Source organism: Mesocricetus auratus, unplaced genomic scaffold (assembly GCF_017639785.1).
Source record: "Mesocricetus auratus isolate SY011 unplaced genomic scaffold, BCM_Maur_2.0 Super-Scaffold_100047, whole genome shotgun sequence".
In the NCBI taxonomy this organism is placed as follows: domain Eukaryota; kingdom Metazoa; phylum Chordata; class Mammalia; order Rodentia; family Cricetidae; genus Mesocricetus; species Mesocricetus auratus.
Genome location: NW_024429224.1, coordinates 2,764,272 through 2,785,469, shown reverse-complemented (window position 1 = coordinate 2,785,469; position 21,198 = coordinate 2,764,272). Strand labels below are relative to the sequence as shown.

General features: G+C 44.0%; 1 protein-coding gene across 1 annotated transcript in view; it reads left to right on the top strand.

Moving 5' to 3' along the window:
• Positions 1-21,198, top strand: part of Dennd1a (DENN domain containing 1A) — a 490,889-nt gene that overhangs the window by 302,554 nt on the left and 167,137 nt on the right. The window contains 1 exon segment of the mRNA XM_021234065.2: positions 1,877-1,922. Within this exon segment, the coding sequence (XP_021089724.1) occupies positions 1,877-1,922 (46 nt within the window).

Sequence of the window (21,198 nt, the reverse complement as noted above, 5' to 3'; positions counted from 1 at the left end):
GCACTCTTCCTGCTTCCTTTCATTACATTAGGCAAGGTTCCACTAGATGAGACATTTGCAGTCTTAAGACTTCCTGCCGAGGTTCAGACTTTGTATTTTTGACATTGAAGCTGTCGTGTTTCTGAAGCTAGTTAATTAGAAACACATTCATTCTGGTGTACACTGGAGAAAGCTCAGGCAGCAAAGCCAGGCACACTGGGAAGCTGAAGCATCTGTGGGACTGGCAGCTAAGCTAGTGGCTTAAGTTTTGGGGCAAAATATGGCAGGGCATTCATTTCTTTGCCTCTCACAGCAAAGAGAAGCTGCTTGTACCCCACAGGTACCTTGAAGGGGGGGGGAAGAATGGAAGAAAATGCTAGAAGAAAAGACAACTCTGTTTCTCTCCACTGTAGTTTGTTTGTACAGTTCTTTCTTTGGCTGTTATCAAATACAAAGTCTTCTAGAAGAGTAGTTATCAGACTGTACAGCTAATATTCAAGTCTGTCTTCCAGGCTCCTGAGATACATGACTGCTGAGAACTGTAATGAAGACATTTTGTATTCCAAAGGATGGCTTTTGCTTGAAGAATTTATTTGTTGAATTGTAATGAGGGAATAGCAACTTTTCTTCATTTTTGAGTGTTTGAAAGGTTTTTAAGCTTTCATCTAATGTCTAAGAACCTTCGGTGCCACCCCACCTATTTCCAGATGCAGCATGGTCATTGTTTCCCCAGGTCTAACCCACTGTGTAGATCCTTGTCCCTCCACTGTGACTCTCACAGCTGTCCCTGAGGGAAAGTACCTGGTCAGCCCAGTCTAAGCCAAGTGTTTTAACTCTAATTTCACTGAAAACCAGCTCCTGCTAGTGTTGTGGGATAGATGACATACTTGGAAAAACAGCCAGAAAAGTTGCCAATCATTTCTGTCCTCCATGCTTCCTGCCCTCCTTCTACTCCCAAGGGAGGCAAGGTGTGTTTAGCAGCCTGGCACCAAGTCACAGTCAGCCTGGGCTTACTGTTTGCTTGGCTACGTGTCACTAAATAAGTGCTTTAGCCTCTTTGGTCAGTTTTCTCCCTTATAGAATGGAGGTTATTATGTGGGTTGGAAAAGGTGACTTCATATAACCACTATCATATTTATCACCAGAGAGAAACATCATAACTCAGTATATGTGTATGCGCACACATACACACACACACATACACACACACACACACACACACACACACACACACACCTAAAAATGAAGGAAGGACCAGCTACTACAGAACACCCAGGTTTTAGAACCTCTGTACTTGTTTCTGCTCTGCAAAGGAAGCAGATAATGGAGGCCTCTATTGTCCAGTAGTCCACATACATGTGTGTCATGGCATGCAGAGACTTGCTGAACACTCTCCAAACATTAGGCTGTGTGCCTTCATTGTGGAACACAGCTAGCTGATAAGGGGTGATTCTTTGAAAGCTATTGTGCTCTCTATGGAACCTTCACTTATTTTCCATTATGAACGTTAACTTCAGTAAGTATCAGGACCTCTGTACTGTGTGTGTTTATCTCCTTCTAGTAACAGTAGTTGAGGTTGACCCAAGAATCCGATTATAAAGATTAAGCGACTGAGGCCAAAAACCTGCCTACCTACTACTGTTTGTGGTTGGTAGCTGACACCAAGGTTGATGCTCTTCCTGCTAGCCGTGCCGCTCTTAGTACTGCCTGCATTTTTAAATTCTTTGACGTTTCTAGGCTTGGAAACAAAATGTCACATTAAGATTTTTGTTGTGAAAGGAAATGTAACTGTGCATACGTTTATTAAAACAGCTTTTCTCTAAATAGTGAGCCATCTGTAATTTTCTGTTGGAAGCAGCAGACATTAAAGCAGCTGTGTGTCTGTTTCTCTTCACAGTGCTCCCATGCCCTACCTCATAGGAGTCCATTTCAGTCTGATGGAGGTAAGTGGGCTCTGTCCTCCCAAGCCCCTGATGTGAGCTTCAGTTTCACCTTGTGTCGCAGAAAAATGGGATCTCAGGATGTGCAGCTCTACATACAGGAGAGGCTGAAGCAACTGCTCATGCACATCCCTCCCCTGTCCTTCGCAATGCACAGACTCCATCCATCAATCTAGACCCTTCCAACTGTCTCCTGTATTCTGGGCTTTTCTGTTGTGGTTGGACATGGTGGGTTTTTCCTGGGTAAATAAGGGAGGCAAGAAGGTAGGAAGAAAGGTCCCATTTGGGTTTAGATAAGGGAAAGAAGAGGGTTTGTTTTTCATAATGACATTTTTTCTGAATCACTGTAATAATGTCACCTTTTCATGGTAGAAATGTGATACAAATGCTTTAGAAGTTATAAAGTTAAAATTATCCACATTGCCATTATTCCATTATGAACTACTGTTAGCATTTTACTATTCTTCCATTTAGTCTTTATCCTATTGTTATGTATTTCATATAATGTTATATCTTTATCTATCAAAGTTATGGTGTAAGAATTCCTGCCTTTCTATCTACCCTCAGTCACAGCAGTTTTCCGTGTGTTCCCTGTCATTCCTACAACTTAACCACTTTCCTGCCGTTGAGCACTTAGATTGTTGGATGATTTTTTTTCGCTATTATAAATAGCATTGCAGCAAACATCTTTATGCATAAGGTCTTATCTGCATTTTTTTTATCTGTATTATTTCCCTAGTGCAAAATCCTTAAAGCAGAAATGCTTGGTCAAAGCTGAGTCTGCTGCCAGATTGCTTTCTGTGTGGCTGTACCAATCTGACAGTGGTGCTTCCAATGGGCTTTCTGGGCTTTTGTTTGTACCCTAGGCTTATAGCCTTGACCTCCAGGCTTTTATTCCTTGGGAAAGGACAGACATTTGCACTGCCCAGAGCAGGATGGGCCTGCTCAGCTTGTCCGTGTGGCATGCTGTGGGCTCTGAGAGGAAGTCTCCAGCCACGCCTGCCATGTGCTTAGTGTGTCTTAAAGGAAGTGCGACTCTCTTCTGCTCCTTTCAGTTCTCGTCGACTAGGACCACCTGCTTCGCCACTAACTGTTGCACGCTCTGCTATTGTGCTTACAAAAATGAAATGAGTTGGTTATCGAAAAACCTGTTTGTTTGACATTGAGAATCTTGATCAAAATAGACCACAGAAATCTGCTCAAATTTCTAATTTGACAGGACGGCCATGTGGCTCCTACATTCTGTTAACAGTCCCTCCCTGTCATCACCCAGCCCTAAGCACATACAGTACACAGTTTATGGGCTATCTTGGATGATGTATTTAGATCAGACTGAAGAAATTGCTTGTGTGTTTTACCTTTGTTAAGTGTGGGAATCTATTCAAAGCTCCCACACAAAAAATTAAAAGTAAATCCTTTCTAATGGACCTTGCATGCCAACTGCTTTAGAGTTTAAAGCACTAAAGACTATTGGGTCTATCAGTGTCCTCAGTCCCTCCTGCCTTCCAGTCTGCTCCATCCCAGGCTTTTCCAGACCCTTCATGTGTCCCAGTACCTTCAGCAGTCTCCAAAGTCTTGGCTTCCTTTCCTTCTCCACATGCCCTCCAGCCCTTCCTGCAGCACTGAGTCAAAGTCAGTGATGCTCCTCTGGTTTTCACACTGCTCTGCTTTGCCTCTCTGGATTTCATGTCCAAATTCAAGTACCCACTAGACGTGCTTTCCTTAACCATTTGTATACCCATTTGGGTATGCACATGCAGATGCACATTCTGAGCACCCAGTTTCTTTCTGATGTTCCTGGTCCCTTGAAAGGTACTGCCTGGAGATATCCCAAACGTGGGGCACACCAAGCATTCTCAGTAAATACTCTCAAGTCTCTATATAAAGCATCTCTAATCTCATTCCCTCTCACTGCCTTCCTTGGCTTTTTTCCTTAGCTTTCTTGGATTCTTAAAAAGCCCAATTCACTGACTTGATAGCAAAATATGGGCCTTGTATGTTCCAAACATTGTGCTCAGTCTTGGAGGTACAGAAATGAGAATAGGGTTCGGTCAGTGGGTTGCCAGGTGTGGCCACCACAGACACCTTCCATTCTCACTCTGCATTGTCCCCAAGCTCCCCATGGCTTCTCCACTGCTGTCAAGCCTTCTGCCCCATCACTGAGAACTCATGTGAGCCAGTGCTTGGACTAAATAGATCTTATACTTCCCTATAGTCCTGCCCTTCTCTGCCTCTTCCAGGAAGTGCTGTATCTCGTTTTTCATTGGTGGAATCTCTTACTCTGAACAGTAGCTGTTTGTTTGCATGCCCCACAGTGTGTCCTCTGGAGCATGAATCCCATGGGAGCAAAGTCAACACAATCATCTTTGGTGTCCATCACTTCTTTAGTAGGGTGCCATGCGGATGATGTTGTCTTAGCCACAGCTTTTGGAAAAGGGTGAAGTTAGTGCTTGAGGAGCCCTAACTGAGCACATTTTAAAGCTCTCCACCAGTATCACTGTTTCAAGTCAGTCAGTGTCATCATCACTCATAAACAGCCAGGCCATTGGCACCTATAACCCTAGCACTATTGGGCTCAGTGAGAGACCTTATCTCAGAGGAATAAGGTGGAAAATGATTGAGCACATCCATGCATACACTCAAAAGAGAGGCTTGAAAAGCATCTTTTTCACCTTATTTGACTTTAAGTCATACAGAACAAGCCTTTTTCTGTAGTACAGCAGGCAGTGCAGTATGGGTGAACAGGTGGGGGAGACTGTCTGCCCAGCCTGTCGAGGGTTTGGGTGAGAAGGTTCAGAAGCAGCGCCCCTGCTGTGCTGAACTCTTGGTGTGGTCAGTACGAAAAGGGGGAAAAACATGGAAGTTGTTCCCACCTCAGGGTAGTTTTCTTAACAACAATAACAAAAACGTTTCCTGTGGGCACGGGTGTTGCCCCTACCCCACCACCAAAAGTTGAAATTCTTTCTCTGGGTCTCCTGAACCTCAGGTCAGCCTCAGGACCGCCTTATGCTTGCTTGCTGGGCTCCTGTAGCTCTGATATGACCTTCAGTGCTGCAGCCCGTGTCCTGAGATTTTCCTATAGGTATCCAATGCCTAGTGAGGAGTGTGGACCCACAGCCGAGAAGCTCTGGAAGGAAGGGGCTGGGGAGGCTCTCTACACTAGTTTTCTTACTGGCAATTCAGCAAAAGGCTTATTTTTGACTGGCTTGTTATTTTTTTCTTGAAAGCTATAGGCACCTTATTATGCCTTTGCATATGTGCCAGGATTTTTTAAACTTCAAATGAATGTGGCAGATGTTCATAAAAGTTTAGAAAAAGCTACCATAGGAAGACTTTTTAACCATTTTTATGACACTCAAATTTGTGCACAAAAAGAAACATAAATTATAACCTAGTATTCTCTTTAGAAGGAAGGTTATTTTGAGGAAAGACCTACTTCTAGTCTTCAAGTTCGAGCAAGATGCTATTGCTGTTTGCTAAATGGTAACCTTGTCACTATAAAGAGTCCACTTTTCTTCCAAAGTGACAAGTTTGTGGCTGTTCTTCTTTCCTCTCTTCCTTCTGCTCCTGATACTCTTTCTCTCAGTTAAGCAAGTGGAGGCTAGTGGCAAATGAGCAGAATAGCCGAGGGTATTGGCATAGGCCTAACTGCTTCTTGGAGAGAATGATCATGTTAGTTGGCAGCCAGGAAATCCCAAAACATGGCCAGATTACACGCTATTTCCTTTCATTCAACTGATCTCAATTTAGTTTAAGACACATTAATTCAGTCCCCCTTCTGTGCCATCAGATAGCAGGTGCCAGGTCAGGTCTCGTAGATGACACTTCTCCTATTTGTAAATGAAGAGTTTCCTCACATGCTTCAAAACAGTGCTCTGTGTACTGGGGCAGAGGTACGTCTAGAAGGTGTTTTATGTCACTCTTCTTGGTAGAATGCTCAGGAAAATGGAGGGAAAGGAGATGACAATCACATGTTTCTGAGGAGAGACTCGGACTACCCTGTAATTGAGACCCTGCTGCATGTATGCAGAGGTGGGATGTTTGCAGTGTGGAGTCTAGCTTTCCTACTTCCTGCTCAGATGATCTTAGAAGAGAATCTTAACTGATGAGCCTTTTGGTTTCTTACCTGCAAACTGAGTGTAAGTGCTAAGTCCCTGTATGGAATCATTGCAAAGATCTGGTGAGATAGCATAGTGCCCAGCACATAAAGCACTCCACAGAATCAGTAGCTGTGGCTGCTTCTCTTTGTTCAGTGCCCTTAAAGTCATTTATACTGCTAAATTGGTAGCTTTGAAATAATGATACGGGAACTCAGGTTCCCCAGAGAAGTCTTAGAAAAATTGGCTTACACCTGCCTGTTGTCCCTTGGTTTGTATTCTCCCGGGGTTGAGAATTCATATGATTTATTCAGTGTCCTTCCAGACCCCTGCCTGACCACATCCTTGCATTTGGTTTTCATGTTCCCACCCCTACCCTCACCCCCAGAAAAGCTCTGGCTACATCATGGCTCCGTGTAAGTGCTGGATTCCTTGAACTCCCAGTGAAAGTGCCAATTGTGATACTTCATTTCTCTGGATCTTACTTTCTTCATGTAAGAGACAGCGATGAGTCCTGTTGTCTGGCCTGTGGCAGGGACACAGTACACAGACGGCCCTTTTCACAGTAAGGTGTTGAGAGGCTTTCATGTTCTATGTTCTGTATCTCATAGTGGCCATGCCTAGTCTCTACCTTCTTGGAGATTTTCCTGGAGGAGATGTAAACAGGTAGAAATTAATAGGTGAATTTGGGTTGACATCAGCTGCTGGTAGGAGGCACCAGCCTCCAGACCCTGGCCTGGAGGGCTAAAGGCCACACTTCTCAGATAAAGAGATGCATAAACTGAAGCCCAACCAGTAGATTCGGACTAGGAAAGCCAGGACACAGGGAACACCATCTACAGAGCCTAGAAAGGGAGAACAGGACTTCCCAGGCACCATGAGGAGTTTCATGTCGGCCAGGAGCCTGAAGAGGGAGGCCAGCCATCAAGGGCCTTGTAAGCTGCATTAAAAAGTCTGAACTTTATAGGGCAACAGAGAGCCATTGAAGAGTGTAAATAGGAAAGGGACATGGTCAGGCCTTCTTGTAGGCCATTAGAAACAGTCCTTCCATATAAAACGCTTGGAAACTGCTTCACACTGTTAATAAAGTAAATTGATATTTGTAAAGATCAAGGTAATTCTTAAGGAAATTGCACACCAAAACCCTGTATATAAAATTCAGATGTGTTAGCGCCCCCAATCCATGCTTCTGAATGGTTTCCTTTGCTAGTAGGCCACAGCGGAGGCTTTTGCAGTGATGCCTTGCTTGGAAGATTTGGACACCACTGTTACTCAATGTTGTCCTCTCCTCTCTGGCTGTTGTAGTTGTTGTTTTGCTTTTGATTTTACTTTTCTATTTTTGAAGCAGTCCTCCTGCCTCAGCCTCTCAACTGCTGGAATCATAGACATGACCCACCATGCCTCAGTTCCCCTCTGTCTTCAAGTGCTTTTATGCCCCAGATTCTTCACTTGACTTGAAGTTATAAATTTAGATGATGTCCTCAATGATAGTTCCACTCAGAGCAAACAGCCAGGCTCCCAGGAATCTTCTCTTTCCGTTGGTGTTTCTCTAGGATGGCTTGGCCATGGGGCCCTAGGAGCCTGGTTCTTTCTGCAAATGCACCAAGACAACATTCTGAGGACAGGATCAAACTGTCAGCTCTGAGCTTGTCTTGGTCTCTGGAATAGGGAGTGAAGGTCTTGGTTCATTCACTCTTGGGCTTTGACACAAAATAATAAGATTCTCTTATAGACAGGGGAAATAATAGGCATTTTGGGTTATTTCACATTACAAAAAGTCTGAATGTTTGCCATTTAAGTTGACTTAGCTAGTTTTTCCTGTCCGTGTTTCTCCCAGGATAGCAAGACTTTAATCCTTTGTTCATGTTTGTTTGTATGTTTTTACTTATTTTAAACCATTCAGTACCGAGTAAAGCTGGGTGTCTTTTATTAACCATTGAAGCATTCTGCTGTTTCACAGCATAGTTCATATAACTCCAAGCCATAATCCTGTTCAAGTATAAATGGTGCTCATCTGTGTCCTCACAATCATAGAGAAATTCCACTGAGAGCTGATTGCTGGGACAATGAGAAAGCAGTGTTTGCATGAAAAATCTCATTTGGTGAATGCAGGTTCATAGGGAGAACTTGAGCAGGAGAGGGAGAGAGTGAGGCAGATGTTAAAACTTTGCAAATCCTTGAGTTATCACACACTTGAAGGCTTTATCTCCTTTCCCTTGGGCACATGGCTCAGCCTTTCTGCAGAGTACAAATAGCCACCTTGCAGATGGAAGAGCTGAGGCTATACGTAAAATGATTCTCTGCAGAAATGCATCTGTCCACCACAGCTACTCCTCTGGGCCCTGGCCCACACTTAGACTGACCTTTTCCAGCTCAGTGCTTTACTCTGAGTGTCCTGGGAAAGGAAATCATGGGACTCATTGTGACAGTGTAGCAGCCTCCTTAGGCTAGCTGTATTTCCAGAGTGATGGAACCAACTTCCTTGTCCCTCCTGTGGAAATGTAATGGCATCTTGAAGACTTGTGATGTGGAGAGCTTGTTGTAAGCATTGGATCAGGTGTTCATAGTTGGACTGTAAGAGGCAAAGCTTAGATGGTTGAAATCCTAGAGGTTGGTTTATTTTGTAAAGAAAGAAGTAATTAAACAGTGGTTTGGCATTGACCAACTTTCCTTAACATGCTATCAGCAACATCATGGAATAAGGATGCTTGTTATGCAGGTTTTGTTCACCTAGAGCCTCAAAGGAGGTCTGGTTCAGTGGGTCAGAGTCCCCCTAGAAGCGCTCTCTTCCTCACAGTGGCATTCTGCCTTTAAACTATTACCACTTAGCCTATGTTGAGATCAGTTCATAGAAAACAACTTAAAGCCCTCGTGGTACTTTATGTAATCAAAGGAACAAGTACTTCTGGCAAAGGTGAGAGTCTCCTGCAAACCAGTCATTCTCCATCTAAGTTGTGTTGTTGAGCATCAGAGAAACTAGAGAAACTAAGCAATTGTGAGGCATTGTTGGTAATGCTTTTGTTTTCCAATTTCTTTTCATCTCTTAGCCTGCCATCATAGTTAAGGCCCATTCAACAATGTTAGAACCGACTTCAGAGAAAACTCTGAGTTAATAAACCTGTATCAAGAGATGGTTAAATGAGCCAAATTCTCATCAGATAAAGATAAGAAGTGATCTGCAGGAGCCCTGTAACAGAGTGGAAAGAGCCCTGCAGGCCCTGAGTACAACTTTCTTTTCCCCTAGGACAGAATTCCTTTTAGCCAGGTTCTTGTTTAAAATAGAAATCAGATTAATAGGGGAAAGGTAAGAGTCATTTTTCACAGTCCCCTGTGTACAAAATGCTCTTAATCCTGGCCTCCTTGGAGATGCCTCTCAAAAACAAATGATGGTTGAAGTTTGGATCTACTAATATGCGCAATGCTTCAGCCTCCTGACCACTACTTTAGAAGAGCCTCTGGCTGTGTTAAGGTGACTCTTCAAGGCTACCTTGTATGAGTAGGTTCCTCACTTCACAGAAGTTGTTAATGAGAAGCAAACAAAGAAATGTGTACACTCATACCCACATTGATCCCCATGTCCATGACATGATAGGTACAAAACAAATGGAATTAACTACCACTACTTCATGGCTGTGGAATAGAAAATTTTTAAGGAATTAAGGAACTTGTCTACACAAGACAATCTTTGGCCCCTTTTTCTTCCTCTTTGTTTAACAGTGATTAAGTTTCCTAAATTCTCATTCACTTAGAGTCACTTTTAACTGAGGTCAGCCCCATGGGCCTGGGGACTTCTTTTCATGAACTCCTTGGGAATGACTGGGGTGTAGCCTGATGGGAGTGTTTCTATGGAAGTGATGATTGAAGAGAGGTTCTCTTGGTGTAGGCAAATCCACTTGGGATCTGGGCACATGTGGTTCTGTTTAACACCATGCTCAGCAGCTCATGGTACGAATTTGTGACCATCAGGCATTTACTGTTGATATGTGAGGTCACCACAGTAGGGGTGTTTGTCAACCAAATTAAACTTCCTCTTAATGACCTAAAATAATTGATTCAGAAGGCATTTAAATAAGCTAGGGCAATGGGTAAGCAAACTGAAATTTGGCATTTTCTACACAAAATACTGTGTGTTGTTTGGTTTGTGTTTTGCTTTTGTTGAGAATAATATAATGGACTGTGGCTTTTGGAGCAGTAGATTAGCCATATTTGAATCTCAGCTCCAAAACTGGGGCAAGTCACTGCAGTAGCATTGTATACCTTAAGATCCCCATCAGTTAAATGCAGGCACCTATCCCAAGGATGACCATTAAGTGCCATGCACATGAGCAAGCTCTCATTCAGTGGCAAATATTATTATTAAATAGTTTGTACAAAGTGACCCAGCCACCTACTTCTTGCTCACCACTTTCTGTAAGTGGGGGGAGGAGGAGGAAGAGGAAGAGGAAGAAGAGGAAAGAGAAAGAAAAGAAGAAAGTAGAGTCAGTAAACCTTTTTCTCCTATTGTTTGCGTCTCAGTTGAGCTCAAGATTAAAGCTGAAAAGAAAGATTTAGGCTATGAAAGGATACTCCCTTTGGCTATATGGTGATTAACCACAGGCCTTGGCAGGGAAAGCTTAGGAACATCATTCTGTGTTTGTGTAGACACTGAGCATTGGCTTAAGGCCTTAAGTGTGGTCAGTGGTGCCATTAAGTCTTGGTGGAAGCCACCACCCCACAGTGTACCTGCTAAAATGCTTCACTCCATAAACAAGTACCTGAAAGACACTAAGAGGTTCAGACGGGGCTCATGGGTACTACTCCAGCCATACCAAGCTCGGGTGCCTAGCAGCCAGTGCTGGGAAGGTTCCTCTTCAGTGTGTGCTAACCATTTGGGGTAAATTATGAAGCTTGATAAATACGTATTTGCATTACCCATCCCTAGCTTTAGAAGAGGGGAGAGAGGGGGAGGGAGGGAGGGACGCTATGATTTTTGGAAGTCATCCCAATTTTTTAAAAATAAGAGAATTTGGACATTTTGGCATATGGGGTTTTTTAAATGAAATCTCATGGAACTGAAAACAGTCAATTTTAGGTTTCCAAAAATTGTTTTGATTTTCGTTGGTATAAATTTGCTGCACATGGTTTTGGGGGAAGTTCTAAGAGATACATTTAGGACTTAAGGGTTGATTTTTTTTTCCTTCCTTTCTTTCTTTGCTTTTTTTTTTTTTTTTTTTGGTTTTATAATTGAGTTTTAAAAGGTGGGTTGTTGTGGGATTTTTTTTTTTTTTTTGGTTTTTTTGTCCCCCTCCTGCACAGCTCAAAAATATGAAGTGAAGGAGGGCAGACTTGCACTTTTGAGGATGGGTTCTGGAAATAACAATCGTTACCCATTGCTGAGCAATGGCTATGGAACATCATCTCAGGACAACTGGACCCTGCCTACCCACTCCTTCCCCACCTCAGGGCCAGACTCCAGCCCATTAGCAGCACCATGAGTCACCTGTGCAGGGTCGCACATCAAGATCAACAGTGAACAGTGTCGGAAGAGAGGGAAGATGCCCAGGAGGGGGCTTCAGGCCACCTGCTGTGAGAGGATCAAAGGGTTGAAAGGTCAGAGGGCATGGCTCCCTTAACCATATCTGTCTGTGCAATAGCTGTTTCAGATTGTAAATCTTGGCGATTTCATTAAGTCTTCCTGGTTGCTACTGGGGCATTGAAATAATAAAATTTTATATCTGCTGCCTTTCCTGCCTCTGGCAGCCAGGCTGCTACGTCCTGTACAAGGTGGATGTCTTATGAAAAACTTCCCTGCAATGATCAGAGCAGCACTAATGAATCCACATATTGGCAAGTTAGGGTTCCCACAATCTCATCTTTTGGAAATGGTGTTGTACAGGAAGAACAATCCACACAAAAGCTTTGTAGCATCCTTTTGGATTTATAGAGTACCTCTCCTCCATTTCTTGAGGATTCCCCAAACCTCTCCTGCCGCATGCTTCCTCAAGCACACAGGAGGAGAAGCGTCTTGGTAGGCAGTCTTGCCGTGGTGCTGAATTCTCTCTGTGTAACCCTTAATGTCTAGTAAATTCCTTCCTCCCACCCAGCAGAGCTTTGTTATATTTTTTTGAGTCATGATTTCTAGCGTTTTTCCTCCATCTTCATAGTGCTGTGGACCTGTAAGGTTCAGAGGCTCCTCACAGGACAGGTGGCCACCCTGACCATCCCGTAACTGCTCGAATATTTAAGGCCACCGCTAGTTCGTTTGCACAGTTAAGAGATTTTCACAATGGAAGTACTGGTCCTGAAATCTCAAGTGCTCCTTTTCATGGGAGATCAGCTCCCTCTGATTATGTCCGTAATTCTCACTAAGCCATGTTTATGGAAGCAATAAACAATGTTTCAGTGCTTGTTAAATCGGGTCTCCAACCTCTCCACTCTTTAAAAATTGACATTTCAAATAAAAGGCAGGTGGAGATGGGTGTCAGGGTTTTCTGTGCTTAGTGATGAATGAATGAGGTCTTGTTTTATGGTAGAGAGGCCCAAACCATCTTTCGATTAGGGAATCCATATCCTCTTACACTCCTGGAGAAGCTCCTGAATCCAAACCTCATTGTTTCAAATTGAATGGATACTGTTTTGAAGTAGCATATACATTACAAACTCACTGTTTAATTTTGCTAACAAATTTGTGTTCTGGTATTGATAACCCTGTTTTCCAAGTTTAGACACAGAGAAGTTATGTAGTTTGTACAAGGTTACACAGTAAAACACAAGGATTTGAGCCAAGTTACTAGGAAATGTTTTAACATGTAAAAGAAAAGGTATTATACTGGTATTACTTTAAGGTCCAGTTAACTATTTAGCAACCTCTCTGTGATAGCCACTCAGCACCAGCTGTATCCTTTAATATTAAAGAGCCCCAGGCTCTGTGTGGGACAGTCCCAAGCTCAGTCACTCTTCTTTTAGAAATGAGACCCAGTTGCCTACTCCACAAGGATGCTGGGAGAATTTAAATTAGAGTCCATTGTAAAACTCAAAGGCACTTTTGGTTTTTTTGAGACAGGGTTTCTCTGTATTGTTTTGGAGCCTGTCCTGGAACTCGCTCTGTAGACCAGGCTGGCCTCGAACTCACGGAGATCCGCCTGCCTTTGCCTCCCGAGTGCTGGGATTAAAGGTGTGTGCCACCAACACCCGGCTTCAAAGGCACTTTCTAGGTGACAGGACTATATGGAAAAGGCTAACACCATAATTTTAAGGGGCTAGTAATTACACACATGAAGCCATAAGTAGCATCCCTGAGCCTGTTGTCCCTTGTACTTGTCTCTGGATTTGGACTAGTTCTTGACATGGTAGCTGGAGTCAGGAAGAATTCCCAGAAAAGCAGGGGGTATGGAAGCTAGAAGGAGTCAGGCCGTCTCACCAAATACTCTCTTCCCCAATTCTAGCAACAGAAATGAGAATAAAGAATGTCACCAAGTACTTTCTTCCCCAACTCTAGCAACAGAAATGAGAATAAAGAATGTCAATTCCTTGATACTTTTACACATGGAAACATCAAGTCTCCAACAGTGGTGAAATCAGAGGTGTGAAGGGCTCACACCTCTACTCCAGCTGGATAGAAACTGTGTTGGGGTGGACTTGTAGATTGTGGCTTCAGAAGAAATGGAAACTTAGAGAAGAAGGCTTACCAACATTGAGCTGACTCTGCCTCCTGGCTGACTCTAAGGGAACCTGCACTTGGCAGTGACTCCCCCAGTGTTACCTCTTACCAATACTCCTAGAGTTAAGGACCATGATTCCCAGTCCACGGAAAGGAGAACCAGTGCTGTGTGCTTTGCCTAGATCTACCTAGCTAGCAGGTGAAAAGCCAGGACACCAACCTGACCACCCAAGCACACAGGTTACTGGTATATGTGGATGCTCCACTGGGGCAATATCTCTTCCATGTCAGGATTTCCCTAGAACCCATCACAAAGGAACTGGCAGACCCTAGAGTTCAGAGATCATGGTATAATTGTCCTTGTGTCCTTATAGCCCAACAGCTCTTTGAATGGCTAACCAATGTGAGTGGCCACTCAGAAGAGGCACCACTGGAGAGCAGGCCCTCCACTGTCCTGGCGTGAGGATCTCTAGCCATATTAACGAGCATCAGTACTTACTACCTTGTGACCTGGGAGTGTTTGCCCCACTTCCTTCCCCTGCCAAGCTTCTGTTTCTATTTAGAGCATGCTGGGAAAATTCCAATGGGCTCTTAAGGCTCTCTGAGTGGCAAGCTTAGATTTTAATTTTGTAGAGCAGGAAGGAGCCCATCAGTGACTCCTGACTCCAAAGCAAAGCCACCACGTTCATCAACTACTTGGCAGTTTGGTGACCTCTGGGGCAGAGGAAGGGAAGTGTCGCTTTTCATCTGTTTGTACCCAAGACTTGAGGAAGAATAGAGTTTAGGGTCTTGTTTGCCTCTCCTCTTCCCATCCATACTTGCCTCTCTCCTCTCGTTTCTTTGCTTTCCTCTTAGGAGGCCACCAGCTCTACAAGCTGTTGTTTGTTATGCGCTCATATGTACGCGCATGCATTTGGCTACATTTTATATATGCTGGGTAGTACAAAGAACACTGCAACCCACGTGCATGTTCTTTCTCTGACACACACCAGTTCTAGCAACATGGGCTCATTACTTCATCTCTTTAACCTTGGTTTCCTCATCCATCAAATGGGTATGATATTCCAGAGAAAACTCTGTTGAGGTTTATTTTATTTGCCAGAAAAAAGCAGTGTGTCAAAGTGATTAGTAGGAATTACAGGGGTATTGCAGTTCAACTGTGTTCAAAGTTGACATTGTGCTTCACAGCCATGTGTCTTTACTCTGTGACTCTCAGTGTCCATCTTTGTCTTATGAGGGACGTCTGAGATTAAACTGAGATACACAATGGTTGGGCCACACAAAGACACAATTAGTGGCTGCCATTGCGTTGCTGTGATGCAGAGTGCGTAACAGCTTCTGGCACTTGGCAGCCCCTGCAGATTCAATCATAGGGCTATGCATACAGTTAACAGAAGTGACTACATGAAGTCCAGGAGTAGTTACTTAGTATAGAATTTTGATCACAAACTTTGTTTGCTTATCAAATATTGATGTCACTTGGGTTTAATTTTAACTATATTCTCTATCTTCAAAATTTAAAAGAAGAGGAAGGAAAGAAGGGAGGAAGGAAGGAAGGAAGGAAGGAAGGGAAAGAAAGAAACAAAGGAAGTAAGTGCAGCCTATGGTTGAGAAGTCTTACTTGAGAGAGATGAACTGAGGGAGTTTAGGCTTTATTTAAACCAAAGCATGATGCCCATGATTATAAGGATATTGCACGCCTCCCACAGCCCTAGTTATAAGATATGTGTTAGGCTCATTGGTACCACCACAGAGGGCCTGAGCAGAGTAGATGGTGCAAAATGGCTTTTGCTCATAACTAACTACATAGGCACAAAATACATATTGGTTTGTTCTTTTTTAAAATTCTCATACGGTTATATGTAGCTATGGACCTATATTAGATGAAAAATATGGGATTCAAGTAGTTTAAAAGGCTTGTCCTGGGGCCCTTAAGATCCAGACCAGCCTCTCTTATTCCTGCTGCTCTTCACCATCCTGTTTCATGCCAAGCTATCTTGGGAACATGAAAGTGTCTCAGTGGGACCCCAGTCAGCTTCTGCTTTATACCTCTCTACAGGGAGGCAGGACAGCCTAAAGAAGCAGTTGTATCCTATTGGTGTCTGTCTTTGCCTCCATGTTTTCTGATGGTAATTTGTACAATATATGAAATCATCCTTATTAATAAAATTGTTGTTTCATTTTACAGCAAGAACAATCTAATACCTAATGCCCATTATATGCCAGGCACTATCCTAAGTATCTTAATACATATTTACTCATTTAATTCCCAAAACAAGCTGGTAGTACCATGTTACCACTTTTTGCTAATATATAAGATTTAAAGGGAAAAGTAACCTGTCCTAAGTACATGATGAGCTGAGTTTTGAGATGGGGACATATTGTGTTCCCACTACCCAGATGGAGAAATGGCATTACAACCCCAGAAACCCTTTCTATGCTTGCTCTACCCAGTCTCCCCCAAGCTGCTGGTAACCACTGTCCTGGATGAGGTTATCACTTTGTCATTGAGCAACTAGCTTCACAGATACAGAGCTACATGACTTGCCCACAGCATGGAGGCTGAGTTGGAACTCAGACTCAGTGTGGCCTCAGATCATGAGCCAGCATCAGGAAAGTGACAAGCTGATGGGAGCCTTAGTTTTAATACCGTGAAATCATGACACTAGAGTCTTACTAGTCTCTCCCTTCCTCATAAAATAAGTTTAACTATGTCTTCTCAGAACTCTTACCCTTCATTGGCATGCCTATCAAGTCATGCAGAGAGAAACTTTCTAAAGTAGCTCATTGCTAGCCCTTAGTCTAGTCAGACATTGTGCTGTACTCACTTACAAACATGCTGCACTAGCTACACAACATAGCCAGGCATCTTCATCCCCACTTTATAGATGAGAAAACTGCAGCTCAGGAGAACTTGCTGGAAGTCAAAGTCCCAAGGCAAGGCTTGAATGAAGTGGTCTGACTCTAGGACCTGCCGCCTTCCTTCCTGACTTAATGTCTGCTGTCCCTGTCCACTGTGAATTCATCCTGTGCTAATTAATCATGGTAATTTTACATGGTTGTTATCACAGCCATCATCATTGTTATTCCCATTGCACTTCCTAGAGCAGACTCCGGTTTGCTTACAGTGGCTTTGCATGGTCCATGTGGGTTTGCATTGACATCTGCTGCAAGGCTGGACTCCCGGTAGAATGAAGCCAGGAGCAGCCGGTCTGCTCTTTCCCCAGCTAAGGAATATGTATGTGTCTGTGTCAGACTCTTTATCAGATATGCAGACTAGTGAGGTATGGCCTGCCCCCGAGGTGGTCCTGGGAGAAGGATAACAGAACAGGACCCCCAATACCTCCAACCTGGTGTAAGAATACGGCTTTCCGCCAGGCGGTGGTGGCACACGCCTTTAATCCCAGCACTCAGGAGGCAGAGGCAGGCAGATCTCTGTGAGTTCGAGGCCAGGCTGGACCTACAGCCTCCAAAACAATACAGAGAAACCCTGTCTCATAAAACCAAAAAAAAAAAAAAAAAAAAAAAGAAGAATACAGCTTTCCATTACAGCCTATCAGAGGAGACGAAGGTGAGTGGAGCTGGGCCCTGCTCCCCAACTTGGAGTCTGTTGACTTCCCAGTTAGCCATGACTGCTTGTTCCTGACATTTAAATTCCTCCATTCTGTGTGGAGCCATCATTTCCTCTCCATTGTGTGGCCTTGCTGTGAATCCTGCCTTTTCAATAACTGCCCAGTCCCTGACAGGGCATTAGGTATTTAGGCATGCCCTAAGAGGGCACAAGACACAAACATTTTTGAAAGGTCTGGCGTTGACATGAAGGGCATGCAGAGTTGAAGGTCTTCAGGGTGGCCCTGGGAAGAGCCCCTCATCCTGAATACTCCTGTACAGTCATGCACCCAACTTTCCAGGTCTACTGTGAGTTTATTCTGTGTTCTAGATATCCTTCTGATGGGCTTATTAACTCCAACAACAAAGCAGCCATTGAAAGTGTATGGTTCAATGAATGCTGACAGTTTTGAAGCCACTACCATGATGATTTGGCACATTCCTATCACTCCCAAAAGAGAGTTACTTTTTACTTAACAAACACTTCCCTTGCACTTCCTGTGAGCTAGGCACTACTTAAATACTTTTAAAATGTTAGCCCACTTAATACTCAGCAAACTGATAGTGTAGTGTCTGTTTTCTGAACCCAAATAAAGGAGAAAGGCATGGGAAGATTGACTTGCCCAGGTTGGTATGTCTGGTGTAGTTAGGTAGAATTCAGACTAGATGTAGAATCTGTGCTGCTCACCTCTGGGTTCTGTTCATTCTCTCTCCCCATCTCCCACCTTCATTCACTTGAATTGTCAGCTGTGGGCCAAATATTGGGGGAGGAACTAAAGTAGGAAACCCAGAGACAGGGCAAAGGATCAGTAAGTAAGTTAGTACTACATAGCTAACCTACATCAGTGTGTTGCTCTGCTTGTGGGAAGTCCAGGTCCTAGAAACCACACTATGTAGCAGGCTCTCAGAGTGCCTGAGCCCTGAGCAGCCAAGCTCTGGAAATAATGTAAAAACTCTTTACCACACATTAGCATCTCTAATTACCAGAGTGAATGTCTTAGTCGGGGGTTTCTTTTGCTACAACCAAACACTATGACCAAAAAGCAAGTTGGGGAGGGACAGGATTTATTTGACTTATGCTTACACATCACAGTTCACTGTCAAAGGAATTTAGGACAGGAACTCAAGCTGGGCAGGAACCTGGAAGTAACAACTGATAGAGGTTGCTGCTTACTGGCCTGCTCAGTCTGCTTTCTTACAGGACCTAGGACACCTGCTCAGGGTGTCCCACTCACAGTGGCCTGAGCCCTCCCCTACAGTCACTAAATAAGAAAATGCCCACAGACCTGCCTGCAGCTCGAGCCCATAGAGGCATCTTCTTAACTGGAAGTCATTCCTCTCCAGGGGCTCTAGCTGTGTCTGGTCGACATAAAACTAGCCAGCATAGTGAGGATAGGGCTGATATTATCCCCTTCTCTTTTCTCAACTGGGAACCCAGAGGATTTGTGATGTCTAGTGCAGTACTTAAGTATGGATAAGATAGAGGTAACTCTTAGGAAAGTAGTGGCCTCTCAGCTGCTTCTGAGCATCTCATGTGCTGTAAGTTGTCCCTTTCCTGTCCCAAAGGCAGGTCAAACTGAGACTGACAAAGCATGCAGAAAAGACACTTTAGTATTTCCATGGGCAGTATTGATGGGGCGCTGCCGTTTTTTTGTGTCTCTGTGTAAGAAGAAATGCCATTTGGAAAGCTGGTGTATATGTCAGTGTTGTTTTGTGCCCCCCCCTCCTGTTCTGAGGAAAAGCCTATGGAGTCTGGTGGGGGAGGGGTTTGCAGCTGGCAGGAGCCTTGGCATATGCTGTAACTAAAAAGAGAGGGAATGTGTTGGTGGGACAAACTACCGGAGAGCTGTCTCGGTGTGCTGCGGTACTCGTAAGTGTTCTAATTGGGTAGGATTTTTGGAGGACTATTTTGACATCTGCTCATGTCTTTGCTGATTTTTCTTCACTTAGAGTAGGAAACACAAGCTGTGGATAAAATGGCTTTAAAATAATTGGAAGAAAAGATATCTCTCCAAGTTGAATTCACCAGGGACACTTCTTAAGGACTAGAAACTAAAATCCACTTCTAGGAATCTGTCCTGAAGCACAGAGCTTCCAGACTTCAGACTTCATGACCATGTCATATGTATTAATGTCTTAAATGCTTGAAGTAATGTTCAGCCAACTTGCCATGGTTGAGTTTGTCTCCATGTAACGGAACAGTCTGGAACAATTAGTAACTGTCACTTAGCTTTTAATGAAGTGGAGCATTGCTTATGCTGTAATCAATGAGAAAATTCAAAGGAGGCAAGAGCACTGTGAAGGATTTAGAGTGGTGGAAGGAGGAGGGAGTGCAAAAGGAAATAATTTAGAATGATGGCCCCTAACAGAGAGCTTCTTTGAGCTTTGGGTCTCTCTGTTTCTGCATAGTAGGCATATGTAATGTTTATGTTATAAAAGGCAGGTGTGTTCTTGCACAAGAGAAAGTGGGCCCTGGGAGAGTCAGCTGTAACTGCCTGCCCGCATGGTTGCTCATTGTGAATGCTGAGCACATGCATCTGGAAGTCTCTTTAGATAGGTGTTGGGGTCAGACTCTTCTCCAGGCCCTCCCTAGCTGTATTGCACTGGGAAATTTGCTTAGTCTTTGAGCCTCTAACTTGGCTTTGAAGATGCTGGGTTCTCCCCAGTATGATGCTACAGAGAAATGAACTAGCACTCAGGTCTCCTAGAACTCCCACCTCACACCCCTAAGTCTTTAGGGAGAGCATCCCCTCCAGCCAAGCTGCCTGTGATTCTTTCCTTGGGAACTCTGAGCTTTGGGAAGCCCCTTGAGCCCATGCCAGCCCCTTTAGAAGAGGCCTTACCACTGGCAGGGCAGCATTGTCCCATGAGAGGAAACTGCAGAACCAACTCCTGCCTGGAGCCCAGTGATGGGGACAATTTGGTTACTAAGGGGACCCTGGCCTGCTGAGTTGGGAAAGGAGGCCAGGGTTTTTCATCTTCTTCAGCCTGCTGCCATTGTTGAAAAAGTAAACACTCTACACAGCTTAACAGGCAAGTCCTCCAGCCAGGAGTGGAAGGAAATCAAAAGCCTGTCCCAGCCAGTCCCAGAGAGCCCACAAGGGCTGGTCTGTGCTGCTGGGGCAGCTCTGGGAACACAAAAACAAGGCCCAATTCTGATTCATACTCAACACCCACTCACAGGACCTTCCTGCCCCAAGACTGCTCTCCAGTGGCTGTTGCCTCCTGCCCTTTGTGTTTAGAGCTATTGGATCAGATGAGGCAAGGCTGGGGTGCAGTGGTCCTCACTCAGTACCTAGCATCCCTCATCACCACTCTAAGTTTGCCTCTGATGACAATCATCAGCCCTTGAAGTGAGAGCCAAGCTGTTGCCACCAAGAGGCCATTGCCACTGCAGCTTTTCTGACAGTACATATTAAAAAGTAATGACTCGAGGCCAGCCTGGTCTACAGAGTGAGTTCCAGGACAGCCAAGACTACACAGAGAAACCCTGCCTCAAAAAAAAAACTTAAAAATTTTAAAAAATAATAATAGTAGCCACCATGTATTAAGACCTACCGAGTGCCTAGCCCTGTGAGCCATGACCCCTTTGACAAACTTCTATCTCCAAAAATATTTACATTTTTATTTGTAAGAGTAAAAAACTTACAGTTATGAAGTAGCAATGAAAATAATTTTATGATTGGGGTCAGTACAACATGAGGAGCTGTATTAAAGGGCCACAGCATTAGGAAGGTTGAGAGCCACTGGACTAGAGAAACTGGTAGGAAGTGAGGTGTGTATCTATTCCATTTCACAGATGAAGCCACCAGGGCAAGCTTCATCACTTCACAGACCCTCCATTTCCTGTCTCTGAAATGGATGGTAAGCATCACACCTTCTAGCTCCTGTGTGTGGCCTTAGTAGAAGAGATGATTGTGGTTGACCTTCATGT